Here is a 13,336-nt window from a genome sequence, read left to right on the forward strand (position 1 = left end):
AATGACTTCAGGAATTAATCATATTAAAAACTACTCCTCTGCACTTAAGCATGAGGACAGCAGAAAGCCCACAAAGTACACAAAGGCTGTGTCATGAAAAAAGGTAACGTGTAAAATAACCCCCTTTTGTCTTTGTTAAAAGTACATGAGCAATAATAGGGCTCAGCTGCTTCATGGGAACTGCTTAGGCCAAAATAACTTTATCATGAGCTTTTGCAACCTGCCAGAATATAAATGAGCCATAAAATGCTCATTTGTGCAAATGTTCAGGTCCCAGGTCTACCTTGCTTGGCTGAGGATAGCAGAAGAGCAGTGGAGGAGCTGCTGCTCCTCACTTTTAAAGGGCAATCCCAAATGTCTGGCAGGGCTTGAGGCACATACTACTCAAAAGTGTGCAGTGCAAGTTGGTTTTTATTATGCCTTTATTTCCTTCTGCCTGTTCAGTGCCAGCTATCACTGAACTGACAGTTCACTGTACTGTCAGTGGAGTAATGCTTTGAGTACCACCTCTGCTACCCCAGCACGCTTCAGAAGGACTCCTGAAGCCCTAATTTCTCTCATTCCTTCAAACCAGAGCTGAAGCAGGACTTTGCTCTAGTGGCACTCCTGTGTAAGCTGGGAAGGATGTGGTTTTACCTCTAATTTCAAGCAGGGCGGCCAAAATCTTTTCTGATGGGTGACAGGGAGTGTGTTTTGTCTGGAGTCACTGGGGCTGCAGACTGCAGTGTGCCATCATTCATGGCCACTCTGCAGAGGTACCACAAATTATAGGAACCAGGAATAAAACCAGAGTTTCATGGGCACCAGACTGGCATTCATAAAATAGGATCTCACCTCGTGTGTTAACAGGATTAATTGTGTACTATCTGTTTAAATAAAAATCCCAGGACTCGTTCTATTACCATGAAGTGTTTTCAGCAAGTCTATTTTTAAATACTTTAATGAATTTCTCCAGTTCAAAAAAAGAAAATAAACCAAAAATGTTGACTTATCCTTTCAGCCCTGATTCCAGTTTAAATTCTTAAACTTTCTTTTTCTTTTTTTATTATATTTTTCTAATAGAAAAGTAGCATAGACTTCCCTCTGAATTCTTCCCACATGTAGTTAGTTACTACTTAATGTGTTTTTTATTAATTTTTACTGTGTTAATCTACTCCAATTTGGTAATGCTTCAGGGCTGTTAACATATTTTTTACTATACATTAAGAAACAGAATTTCATAATTGTAATCATAATTCTGACAGCTACTTGGTACTGGTACTTGGCACTTCATTTCCCATAGCTGGTTGTTTTTTGTTTTGTTTGTTTGGTTTTTTTTGTTTGTTTTTTGTTTTGGTTTTTTTTACATTTGTTCCTTTAAGTTGTCATATCAGTTTAAGGTGTATGGCACATGGAGCTGACCACTAAGTATTAACATCAGAAAACTTGTGTGTGCATTCAAGGTGGAGAACAAGAAGGAGAAACTGCAATTATCTGGAAATGTGAATAGAAATGTAGGCAGCTTTCTTTGCAACAGGTCAACTGCAATTCTGTGAGATTCTATAAATTTCTATATTTCTAGTCTACAAATTCTGTAAATCGCACAGACTTGCTGCTGTGCTCCTTGCTGAAACACCCACTGGTTATTTTGGCTGTACATATTTTTGTGTCACTGCAACAAAAGGAGTGGTCAAACTGTTGCCTCAAATTCTTGTGAAGAAACAACATATAGTGATTCTTAATTTGAATTGGTAATTTTAAAGTCTATACAGAACACAATTTGGCATAGAAAATGAGCCACATCTCATGAAATGGCCACTATATTGTGTTTCAATGCTACGGCCATACTAAGATTTATGTATATTGTAAATTGCTGTTGCTTTATACTCATTAAAAGAATGAGGCCCATGATGGGTAAGTTAAGCTGGCAAGTGTGCAGAAAACAATGTCAGTGGATTTGGAAAAGGTCAGTATTTCTGGACTTCAAAGTGGGGGTTCAGCTGGGCCTGGCAAGTTTTGCCTCTGTTGTCCCTGGTCTTATATTGAATTACTGGGCTCTGCTGCAGACACAAATTGCAAACAGACTTTAATAAGTGGATGCATGGGAAAGCTAGCTTGACAATATCAGCTTGCTGATATTTGCCATTATTTTTAAGCTGGGAGAGTGGATGGAATCATTTTCAGGGTCTGATTCCATCAGTGCTACAACACACAAGGAAAGAAAAATGTCTACTTACCAGATTAATTTCTGATTAGCCATTCTGCCTTACAGGTTTAGCATCATTCCTATCTTAATACCTAGCAATTGTGTAGTCACCCAAATAAACCCAAGGCAATTAATGAATTTTAATGCCATAACCTCTCATACCACTGTGTGCAAATGAATGGAAACTTCCCCATGGATTACTGTATTTACTTTTGACTGTTTCAGGCAATATAAACTAACATTTCACACTATTCTGATCTTTTAGCCTTAAGATCTATACTTGAAATGTTTATTTCTGCCAAGAGGGCCTTAAAAGATCCATCCAAAGCAAAATATATTCTCTGCCTTACCACGCCACACTTCAGCGAAACACCCCTGACCAAGCTTCTGTTCCAGAAATAATGAATCACGTGCAACTTCCCATGCATCTTTAGCCAATCCAACAGTTTGTGGGGTATTATTCGTAGCAATCACAGTTAAGTTAAAACACAAACCATCAGCTTTCTCTATAGGAGAGGAAATTAATAAAAAAAACACACTTATAATCCAAAATTATGCATGCATTGAGAAAGATGGAAGGTGAGGGTCTCTCAGTGCTGCAATAAAGTCCATTTGCAAACACTGGTTTTTGGATGCTGAAGATAAGGACTTCTTTTGTTAGCCTGCAGAAAAAGGCTCCTTGGTATAGCTAAGAGATTACTATGCGAGCCTTGATTTATTATTAAGACAGTGGCAATTTGTCAAAATCAAGACCTTCCAAGGAAACATGGATTTTCAGTTTTCTTTTGCCATCAATTATACTGAAAGTTGAAGATTAAAGAATTTCAAAGTCAAAGACATGATTCCAAAGACATTTTTCCTAACAGTTTGAGCTTTACTAATTTTTTTTCTTGTGGGTCACAATGTCCTCCTACATTTTCACCTTCCATCTTGTAATCCCCACACAGCGAGCTATTTTAGAGTAATTATTTTGCTCCATACCCATCCATACTTCCCCAAACTGCCCATTTCCCAGTCTCTTGATCAACTGTAGGGATTCTCGTGGAATTTCCCAGACATCTTTGGTTTTGACAGACAGATCAGTAAGCCTTGGCATTCCTTTATGACAGGGGACTACTAAGCGGCAGCAAAGACCTGCAGCTCTCTCTGATGGAGCCAGAAGTGAAGCCAACAGCAAAGGAGAGGAAAGAAAAAAAAGTGTGACATGAAACAAATACAGTAAGCATAAAAACAATGCTACTCACAACAGCTGTTAGTTGCATACCACAAAGCATCCTGGAAGATTAGGAATTGGACATTGAAACATATTCATTTGAGACAGAACAGGAAATATTTTAGTCTCTGCATAGCCTGAAATGGAAGGTGACCGCCACTGGTTTCTCTTGTAGACTCAGGACTTCCCTCCTCCCACAATGCTGCATTAAGATAACCTCTTGAGTGACTGGTTTACTATGGTACAGTATAGCTTTTTAAAAACAATCTGTCAATTACAAGCTGAATTGTTTCTGAACTGAGTAAAAGAAACATGGAAAAAATTAATTACTTCTTTTTCTGAAAAATCGCAGCCATGAAAACTTGGTGGACTTTTTGTAGCCTGGGAAAAGATATTTTCCATATTTTGCTCTGTGAAAAGGTGTCTTTGTAGGTGCCATGCAGCTCTGACATTCTTTCTAGAGCAAACCTTCATTAGCATATGCAGCACCATGCCTCCGGAGCTACCCTGCATGGATCCTACTGATTATGCCTCCGTGTTGCACAGAAATGGCTGCTTCCAGATCTATTTGTTTCTGCATCTGTGCATGGAAAATATGCCACCCAAATAAGCTGACCACAGGAAACTAAAATTTGACATATACCAACCGGTACAGTGAGGTTGTAAATTATCTTCCTTATATGTGAGTTTTTAGACCTCATTTAGGTTGAAGCAGAGTCACCAGAAACAACTAGAAATTCTCCCTGGCAGCACACACCCATCAGGAATTGGGTGGAGAAGACAGCCAGATGTCTAGTATGAATAGCATAAGAATGCAGCAGAGAGAATACAAAGAATACAGAAAAAATGCCCCGCAGAGAAGCTGATTTCCCAAGTAAAAATTATGAAAAGTTTTTGAGCAGCAAGCATTTGGGATAATCTGTTAATAATATTATAAAAAGCTAAAGTAAAGGGAAAAACCCCAAAGAGGAAATAATTCAAAACACAAATTTCTGCTTAAAAACTGACCATGCTGAGAAGCATGGCGTTCTTCTGTGTAAGAACCAGTTGTCCTATGCAGAGGTTTTGGGGGGCTTTGAAGTTGCACTTGTTGTACACCAATTGCCAGTGACAACAGGGTGCACTTTTGGGTGGAACAGTGCCTGCCACACTTTATTCACAGGAATAATAAAAAAAATTTGGTGGGTGGACACAAATAGTGTGCATAAAGAAACATGCATATTGCCTTATTTATTTAACATAATCTAAATGTTAACACTTTGCACATAGAACAAAATTCCAGTGGGAAAATATATTTAATGTATCTAATACATGCAGACATTTTGGTAATTGTTTTAGGTGACTGAATTCCACAATGCAATTCCTACTTGCTTTATTAGCAATAGTGTGCTGCAAAATGGCACATCTTAGCACTCACTTATTCACAGGGAATTCATGCTTGGAGATGTGCAAGTCAAATTTGGTAATTCTGTTTGCTTAGAAAAGGGAGAGCTGACAAAACCTTTAGCACAGTAAAGTGTTAGGTTTTAAAAGCTCTGCTGCTGTATCCTGTGAACAGCACTCAAAGACATTTATAACTCTAATGGGAAAGGGATAACAGAAGATGCATTACAACAAGCTAGAGTCATAGATCAAATGACTCTTTAGGGCATCTTACACATACATCAGCTCAGCAGCAAACACTTTTGTTTTAAAATACTTCAGAGTGCCATGTATTATCTGAAAAATTACCTGAGTAATGCTGAACCAGCTGCTGAAGAGTTTCAAATTGTGCCCGAGTTGTGATATAATATCCACCGTTGTCAAGTTTACGAATCTTATAATGTTTGACATGATCTCCTTTCATATCATCCCAGTCTCGAATAGACAGGGAATAGGCACCTGTTCCAAGCAAAGAAGAAATAAAAAATTGTAATTAGCTTTTAGTCACAAAGATTTTGGTTTTCTGGTAAGTTGCTACAAAGTGAAAGAGAAATTGCTTCCAAAAAGTTCACTGTATCCTGAAAAAGAACAAATTAATCTAACACAATGAGGTAAGCATGAGAGAAATCCTGGGATGCTCACACCATGTCCCTTTTACAATGTTCTAGAAAGATACTGGGACTTCTGTGTAAATGAAAACTCACATTTTAACATTTACTGCTCCAGGATGTTAAATTGACTTTTCCTATTCTAAGTGTCAGGTTACATTGCAAATACTGTCCTTTATGTAAATGCCAGTGGGTGGTAAATATCAAGATTTTGAGGACAGGAAGCTCTGGAGATAATGACTTTATATGTGGGTAGTGTTGTTACCTGGATGGGTCCCAAACTTCTTTATAAAGAACCAGATAAGCATATTTTGTACACCATAATCTTTGGAAGGTAATACTACACCAAGACTGAGCACCAGTAGATCTGCAAGAACTTCCCATTTAACTTCCCAAATCCATGTGGGGCTCTAGAGCTTACTAGTGGGATTCAGATGCCCTAGCACAGGGATTAAGTGCCATGTGAGATGCCTCAGGACGCGCTGCTTGGCAGTTTTCCCACAGGCTGCCACATTTTTCCAGCCATGTGGATGCCCTGCAGGCAATTGAAATGGCTCTGGATGCTCAGGGCCATGCAAAGGAACCTCAGCTGATGGGCTGGATTTAGTTTCAGGTGCAGTGGTGGCAGTCTGCAGGTGGGCTGGGGGCTTGATTTCTATGCCCATGCATATGTCCCTGGTGCTATGAGGGTGGCTGAATGCCAGCCCAGTTTCCAAGAGTGTTAAAGCACTGTGGCATAATGCCAGTGTGGGCACTTGGTGTCTGCAGTCAGGGGCAGCTGAATAGAGCCTCAGCTTCCTGCTGACTGCAGAAACAGCTCAGCCACCTCTGTAGGGACCTGCACCTTCAGGTGTCTCACTCTGGAGGACAGTCCTGTTTTACAGCCAGTGACACACGTGTTGGTTGTAAAAAACCCACTTTTTACAGTGTAACGCAGCATCTGAACAAAAACATGGCCCTTTTCAAAGGCAGCAAAGAAAACAAGTTCTCTCTCATGGCTCAGACAAATACTGTGTTTACTCAAGGGAATTTAGGCATTAAAAGGAGAAGAGGAAACTGTCAGCTGCAGAGAGCTCAGGAAGGCTGCTTTCACTGGTAACCGTGTCAGCTAAGGGCAGAAAAGGAAAACCACCAGCAAACAGTTTTGTGTGACATGAAAGGTGGTCCCAGTGTTAGATGTCTTTCTTGGATGTATCCTCAGGAAGAAGCCTCCTTGACCACATTAACCAAGAACAGGTTACACTGGTGGGTGACTCATCCCTGAGGGAGATGCAGTGAGCAAAACCTCTCCACCCTGACTCCAAGGACTTCTCAAATTCCCTGTTGTTTGTCCCCTATATAGGAGGAAAAGAGGCAGCACTTAAAACAGACGATTCTGATTTATTTGAATGGGAGGCACCCTTAAAGGAGTGTCAGGGGGTGTTTTATGTCTTTTTTTTTATATTTTATTTTAGTTTCATGTATTTATTTTGGTGGGGTTGGAGCTAGATGATCTTAAATGTCCCTGCCAACTCCAGCCTTGCTGTGATTCTCTGATTTCTAAGTGTAGACAAATACTGTTTGTTTAGGACAGTTTTCTGAAGAGGCTCTCCCCGAGTCAGTACATTTGTCTCAACTAGGAGTTCAAAGCTTTTTGGTGATTTGCAAGCACATCTTGTGCATGCTTTGTACCACCACTCTGGGCTGTACATTGTCAGCCTCCTCAGAATTTTCCAGGCAGTCTTCTCCACCTCCGCATTTTTGAGTTTTGATCCGCTGGCAGCAGCTGTATTTTCTTTAGTCACGCTCCCTGCCTATCTGCTCACTATTTTAGATTCTTTAGGGAAATGTAAACAATCTGTGGTTCCAGGTCTGCAATCAGAGCTGTGTGGGTGGCCCTCAGTGGACCCCTGCTGACCTCAGATCAAATTGCAGGACTGGAGCTTTAGCTCAAACCTGGACATAAACAAGAACCAAGACGTATTTCATTATTCATTTATTTAGGCTGTTGGTTATCTATACTATTCATTATTCTCTGATGATAAATTTAAATACAAGAGATAGAAGTAATAAAAATTTGGGATAGAAATACAACATTACAATATATCATGCTAATGATTTTTTTAAAAAAGCCAAACAACTAAAACCAGTCTTGAAAGGTGGAGATTGAAACCAGGTGAAGGATTATACAGACAAGAGCTGATGAAGCACCTGGGTAGTCAGGCATTGAAAAAATGAAAAGCCAGCTCCATATGATTTATTTTGAAAGTAAGAAGAGAAGGCAACCATGATCAAGGGAAGTTAAATTCATGGTAAAATCACCCATGATGATACTTCTAACAGGATCCTGATTAATATTATTATTGTTATTATTTAAAGCAGAAGGGACAATTCTAGGTCATAAAACAATTCCTGCCTTAAGCCCACAATGGCTGGTTGGGATAGAGCATTTTGAGAAGACATGGCAGAACACACCACTTGAGCCCACCCAATTGATTTTTTTCTTTCTCTTAAACAACAAGGTCTCTGTTTACTTCTAACAACATACTTGAACATCCTAAGAATGAGAAGGGAAATAGGCATTTTTTACAATGAAACACACGTCTGGTTTTTTCCTATAGCTTTGATGCAAACTCTGCTTGAAGATGTAGAGAGCCTTAAGTTTGAATGCAGAAAAATTTAACTTGCTGCTGTAAGTCCATCCATGACAGATTTCTACATTTTCCCAATGCATTTGTGTCTCACAAGAAATTGGAAAAACTCCTGACTTAGCTAAGTAAGCAGCGCTGCAAAACATATCCCCTACCACTGTATAAAACCTGGGGAAGCCAGACTAAACTGATAATGTGGTTTAGAGAAACAGTGTTGTAGTTTTTTAGGATCCATGGCTGCATATATGAGTGAGTTTTTAAACTTGGCACAGAGTGGGATGAAGTCCTGCTCCTCATACACATCAGAGCAACTGCTGGTGAAAAAGAACAGGTGGCGGCTATTTGCAGAAAAAGAGCAAGTTTGAGCCTGTCTTGCTCCTGGTGAGAATGCCTCATGGGAAGCATGGTGAAGCTGTGGGGTGACAAGAAACTGTCTGCCTGGAACAACAGCAAGTCTGTTCAGATTTTGCATCAAAAACAGTTTTCAGAGTTATAGGCAGCAAAGGAAGAATCCAGTGACTTCAGGAGGCAATGATGCAAAGCATACCATTTTACATGATTGAATGCAGCATCTGAAGATAGGCCAGGGAAAAAGGAGTGCAAATACTGCTTCTCTTCTTTAAACTCCTTCACTAGCTGTGACATTTTGCATGCTAAGCCTAGCTGATAGTGTGCTCTGATCAAAGCACTGACAAGTCGGTGCTTTAATTACGTGAACCATCATTAGACTACAGAACTTGTATGGAATTAATTCTAGTGACTTATGCCTCCCACAGCTTTTGTTTTGGATTGTTGGTTAATTGAGAAATGGCCAGGTTTGTTTTTAGTTACTTGCAAGTTTTCTGCTCAATAGTTGTATGAATTAGAAAGATCTTTTCATACATGTGAAGCTTTTGAAGAAGATGTTGACAGGCCTTGTGAGCAAAACGTAAAAGCAAAAATAGCACCCGCCAAGAAAACTGGAACTCCTCCAATATTTTTAAAGGGAAGGAGGAAAATACACCCTTCCACTTGACTTCAGCAGAATGCATACAGTTGAATACTTTATGAATATATTAATTAGAAGCATATTCAAGTCTTTTCCCTGTTAATATGTGAGTTTAAAACTGCTGCATAATTTTTTTTCTTCTTTTTTTTTGTTCCCCCCAAGGCTCCAGCATTTCAAAGGATCACACCATGTGGCTTGCACTGCAGATACCATGGGTTGAATGTGAGTTGTACTTTGGTTGCTCTCTACTTTGAACACTCACCCTAAGACCTAGGATATCCAGACATCCAATTCCCTAACACAAATACATGCAAAAATGACAATCTCTGCCTTCATACCACTGAAAACAGAATTCAACACACTCAGCACAGTTTTTCCCATGTTATCTTCCCATTCACATGAATGCCCATCCTACCTTTGGTAGTTTCACTTTCCCGGATCAAGAAGGTACCTCTGGGGTTTCCAAATGACAGCAGCTGCCTCTCGGCATCCTTTCGGCCCAGCTTGCCAAAGTACCACCTTAGGGAAATACCAGAAATAGTAAGGCAAAATGTGATGTAGCAACACTAAATAGTGTCACAAAGCCCAGACACGGAGAGGATTTTGTGCGGAAACTGTGCTTACTCAGATACAGTTGACCATTCTTGTCACACTGTGTCTCTTTTATCATGCTAGAAAGCCAACGTGACAATCACCTAGTAGATGTTCCCTGTGCTGGGCAGCAGCTCTTTGCATTTAGCCTGTAATCAGCAGGTGCTGAGAATGTTTGATGTCCTCAAACCAAGGCCAGACTTGAACAAGGAGAGGCCAAGATGTGGTGGGTGGAGGGTATACACAGGAGAAGGGCAGAAAACTGTTGCTGCCAAAGAGCACTATTTGTACAGATGTTGCTATAAATATTTTACTTGTATAGTGATTTACTAGTACTCAATATTTCTGTTGCAGCACAGCTATAAAATCTCAGTAGAAGGATGAGATTCAACCTTGATGAGATTCTATATGAGGCCTTCAGAGGCTTTTAAAGCCTTTTATCCTTCCTGCAGCAACGTTTTTGTGTTGTTTCCCAATCAACCAAGGACAACCTGGAGTACAGACTCCAGTAGTACCTGCTCAGCTCTATAAGCTCCTCCACTGTATCTTTTATACTGGAAATAATGTGAATACACACATCACTCCTTTTCATTGCATAGATGGGTCCTCATTACAGCTTTGTGTATGCATTGTGGGCATCCTACCTATCCTAGCATTTGTATTTGTTGATACAATGTGTCCTCTTTAATGGACAGTTTGCACACTAATTGACTCAAAATATTTTTACAAGTTGGTTCAGGAAAAGCAAGGACACCTTTTGGTTAAAGCTTAAAATTAGCTGACAGTTGAAAAAAGGAAGCAGATCTGTGTTCCTTTAGGTTTTCTTCCTTTGTTTTGACATTGAAAAAGTGCTGAGCTTGTGCTTCTTTTGTTACTAATTACCTAATTATTTATCAGTGCAGTTAAGAACTGAAATAAATATAACGTAAGTCATTTGAAAAATCGCTGCAATCAATCAAAACCAACTCCTCACACCTCCTTCTAACACAGCACTAATGGGTCTTTAGAACAGAAAAAGAAAACATACTCCTCTGCTTGGATGGAATCGACTGGAGCCACATAATTACTGGGAATGTAACCAGTTTCTCCTGTTGTCAAGGAACGGGCCTCCCACCAGTCTCCTTCCCTGTGGAAACAGAGGTGAGGAGGAGAAGTGAGAGCAGGACACAGCTGTACAGACAATGATGTAACTTTGTCTTCAGTTCTCGGTCTCAAGGTTGTTTATTGTATCTTATCCATAAAATTCTTTCTCCTGCCCTGCTGAGGTCCATCCAGCAGGACAGTCCAGGCACTCTGCCTGCCCCCAGGGCAGTGTTATGTCTTTATACTAAAAATTACGTATACAATGTTTACAATTACTTTCCAATACCTATCACCTATGTTAGACAGTGAGCTTCTACTCTAAACCAATCTAAAAGCGCCAACATCACAGCAGAAGATGGAGGCCAAGAAGAAGAAGAAGAAAGGCTGGACACGCCCAGATCCCTCCATCTTGCCCCCTTGAATCCCCATTCTAAAAACCCCAAAATCTACTTTTCCACTCCGTGATAAATTCACTATCATTCTACTTAATTTGTTGTGGCCTGCAGGTCTTCATCCAAGGTTGGTAACTTGCTCCATGGGTCATAATCAAAACCACAGGCATTTTGGGCTCCGTGCCAGGGTCTCTGAGCCCCCTGGCAGGGGTCTTGGCTGCTCAGGACAGCCAGAGGGATGTCCTGGGTCCTGACAACTTTGCCAGCAGCACCCCGAACTGCATGGCCGTAAGAAGCCACAGCCACTCATGTCTTTATCACCGGCGTGCTTCCGAGAGAGCTGTTTGCATCTAAACCCAAATAATGTACATATTTCTTTACATCCAGAATTATTGCAGCAGTGATTAGTACTGCAGCCTTTCAGATGCAGCATAATGGCACGAAGAGGCAGAACAGCCCAGTGTAATCAGGTTTGGTGAGGGCTGAATTTGGACTAGAACATTGAAAACTGTATCCATAGCAATTATTCTAATACAGACACTTGAAAAAGCTTACAGGAAAATTGCCAGATTGAATGCTGTGTTCTGATTTTGGCTGGGAATGAGTTAATTTTCCTCAAAATAGCTGCTGTGGGACTGTGTTTTGGATTTGTGCTGGACACAGTGCTGCTAGCTGATAACACAGGGATGTTTTCATTACTGCTGAGCAGCATTCCCACAGTGTCAAGGCCCTTTGAGCCTCCCACCCGAGCAGAGAGAGGGTGGGGGTGTGCAGGGATCTGTGTGAGGGGACACAGCTGGGATAGCTGACTCCAGCTGACCACAGGGGTATTCCATAACATATGGCAGCATGCTCAGCATGTAAAGCTGGGCAAGAAAAAGGACAAGGGGGAATGTTTGGAGTGATGGCGTTTACCTTCCCAAGGCATGGTTAGGCACGATGGAAGCCTGCTTTCCTGGGGATGGCTGAACACCTGCCTGCCTATGGGAAGCCATGAATGAATTCCTTACTTTGCTTGGCTTCTGTGCATGACTCTTGCTTTACCTTTTAAACTGCCTTTATCTCAACCCATGAATTTTCTCGCTTTTCCCCTTCTGAATCTCTCCCTGATCCCACCACGGGAAAAGTGAGTGAGTGGCTGTGTGGGGCTGAGTTGTTCTCTGAGGTTAAACCACAACACAGTGTCACATTCACTGCTAATTTTAAACTTTTATGAGCACAATTAATCTGAAACCCAAAGATATCAAAAAGCCATCTATCAACATGGCATTTTAGATGGCCCTTAAGGATCACACTTCATTGTCTAGATTCCCTCTGCTGGCCACCTGGAGGAGGTAGCACAGGACTAGGCTGCATTTTCAAATACTTGCAAAAAGCTCTTCTTCTGCAACATTTAAATATGAAGAGGTTCATGCAGGACCATCTTAATGCAGCATTCTGTAGGCTTAGCATGAATTTTTGTCTTACACTGGTGCAGACAGTGGGACATGGTACTGCCTTTCAGAAAATGCACACTGCTCCAGTCTGTGCAGCTTTAAGAGAAGTTTATTTCTCAGCTTTTTGCAGGATGCAATGGTTTGGGATTTAGCAATTTCTGTTTCATTCTCAGCATCAGATTCACCAGTATTTAACTCCTACCACTACTAATAAGCATTCTCTTTTCTATTTCTGGACTGCTTAGAAATTCTTTCTCAGTTCCCCTCTCTGTAAACCAGAGACTTGTTCACTAAATAAAACATTATTATCAAATGTGACTGGAGAATTCAGCCTCTTCTGGAAGCAAACAATTACAGAAAGCACACTGTCTAAGTTATTACTGGAAGGAAAGGTTGTGTCAAGGTAAATTCTTTAAATTTTCAACTTCACTTTATTTAACAGTTTAAAGGAGCATGAACTCTATGGAAAACAACGAGAAAACAGCTGTGATTAGTCAAAAAGGAGATGCTTCCAATTTTACAGTTCAAGAAACATGAAGTGCAAATAGCTTTTGCTGAGGTTGACACTGTTTTAATACACCCTGTGTGCATTAGTATGTCAGGCAAATGGCCCTTTTTGTTTGTGTCTCTGGTACTGCCAGTGAAGTGCTAACCCTTCTCCCATATGCTGCTGTAGAGTATTTCTGAGGCATTATGCCACACTGAGCTTGATAAATTGTACCATTCCATCTCCTCCTTACTGTGCAGAGAGTCCACTAGATGGAGGTATTTTATCGTATCTAGGGAGG

General features: G+C 40.6%; 1 protein-coding gene across 4 annotated transcripts in view; it reads right to left on the reverse strand.

Annotated features, from left to right (window-relative positions):
• The window catches only part of FYN (FYN proto-oncogene, Src family tyrosine kinase), a 77,924-nt gene that overhangs the window by 25,533 nt on the left and 39,055 nt on the right, over positions 1 to 13,336 (reverse strand). For 2 of the 4 annotated variants that reach the window (XM_031066675.1, XM_005418429.2), the window contains 4 exons: positions 10,665 to 10,763; positions 9,462 to 9,565; positions 5,130 to 5,279; positions 3,167 to 3,331 (listed from right to left, as the gene is read on the reverse strand). In XM_031066675.1, the coding sequence (XP_030922535.1) occupies positions 3,167 to 3,331; positions 5,130 to 5,279; positions 9,462 to 9,565; positions 10,665 to 10,763 (518 nt within the window). Of the gene's footprint in view, positions 1 to 2,535; positions 2,692 to 3,166; positions 3,332 to 5,129; positions 5,280 to 9,461; positions 9,566 to 10,664; positions 10,764 to 13,336 lie in introns of all 4 variants that reach the window. The other 2 variants (XM_005418430.3, XM_031066677.1) reach the window with 2 other exon arrangements.

Source organism: Geospiza fortis, unplaced genomic scaffold, assembly GCF_000277835.1.
Source record: "Geospiza fortis unplaced genomic scaffold, GeoFor_1.0 scaffold98, whole genome shotgun sequence".
In the NCBI taxonomy this organism is placed as follows: Eukaryota; Metazoa; Chordata; class Aves; order Passeriformes; family Thraupidae; genus Geospiza; species Geospiza fortis.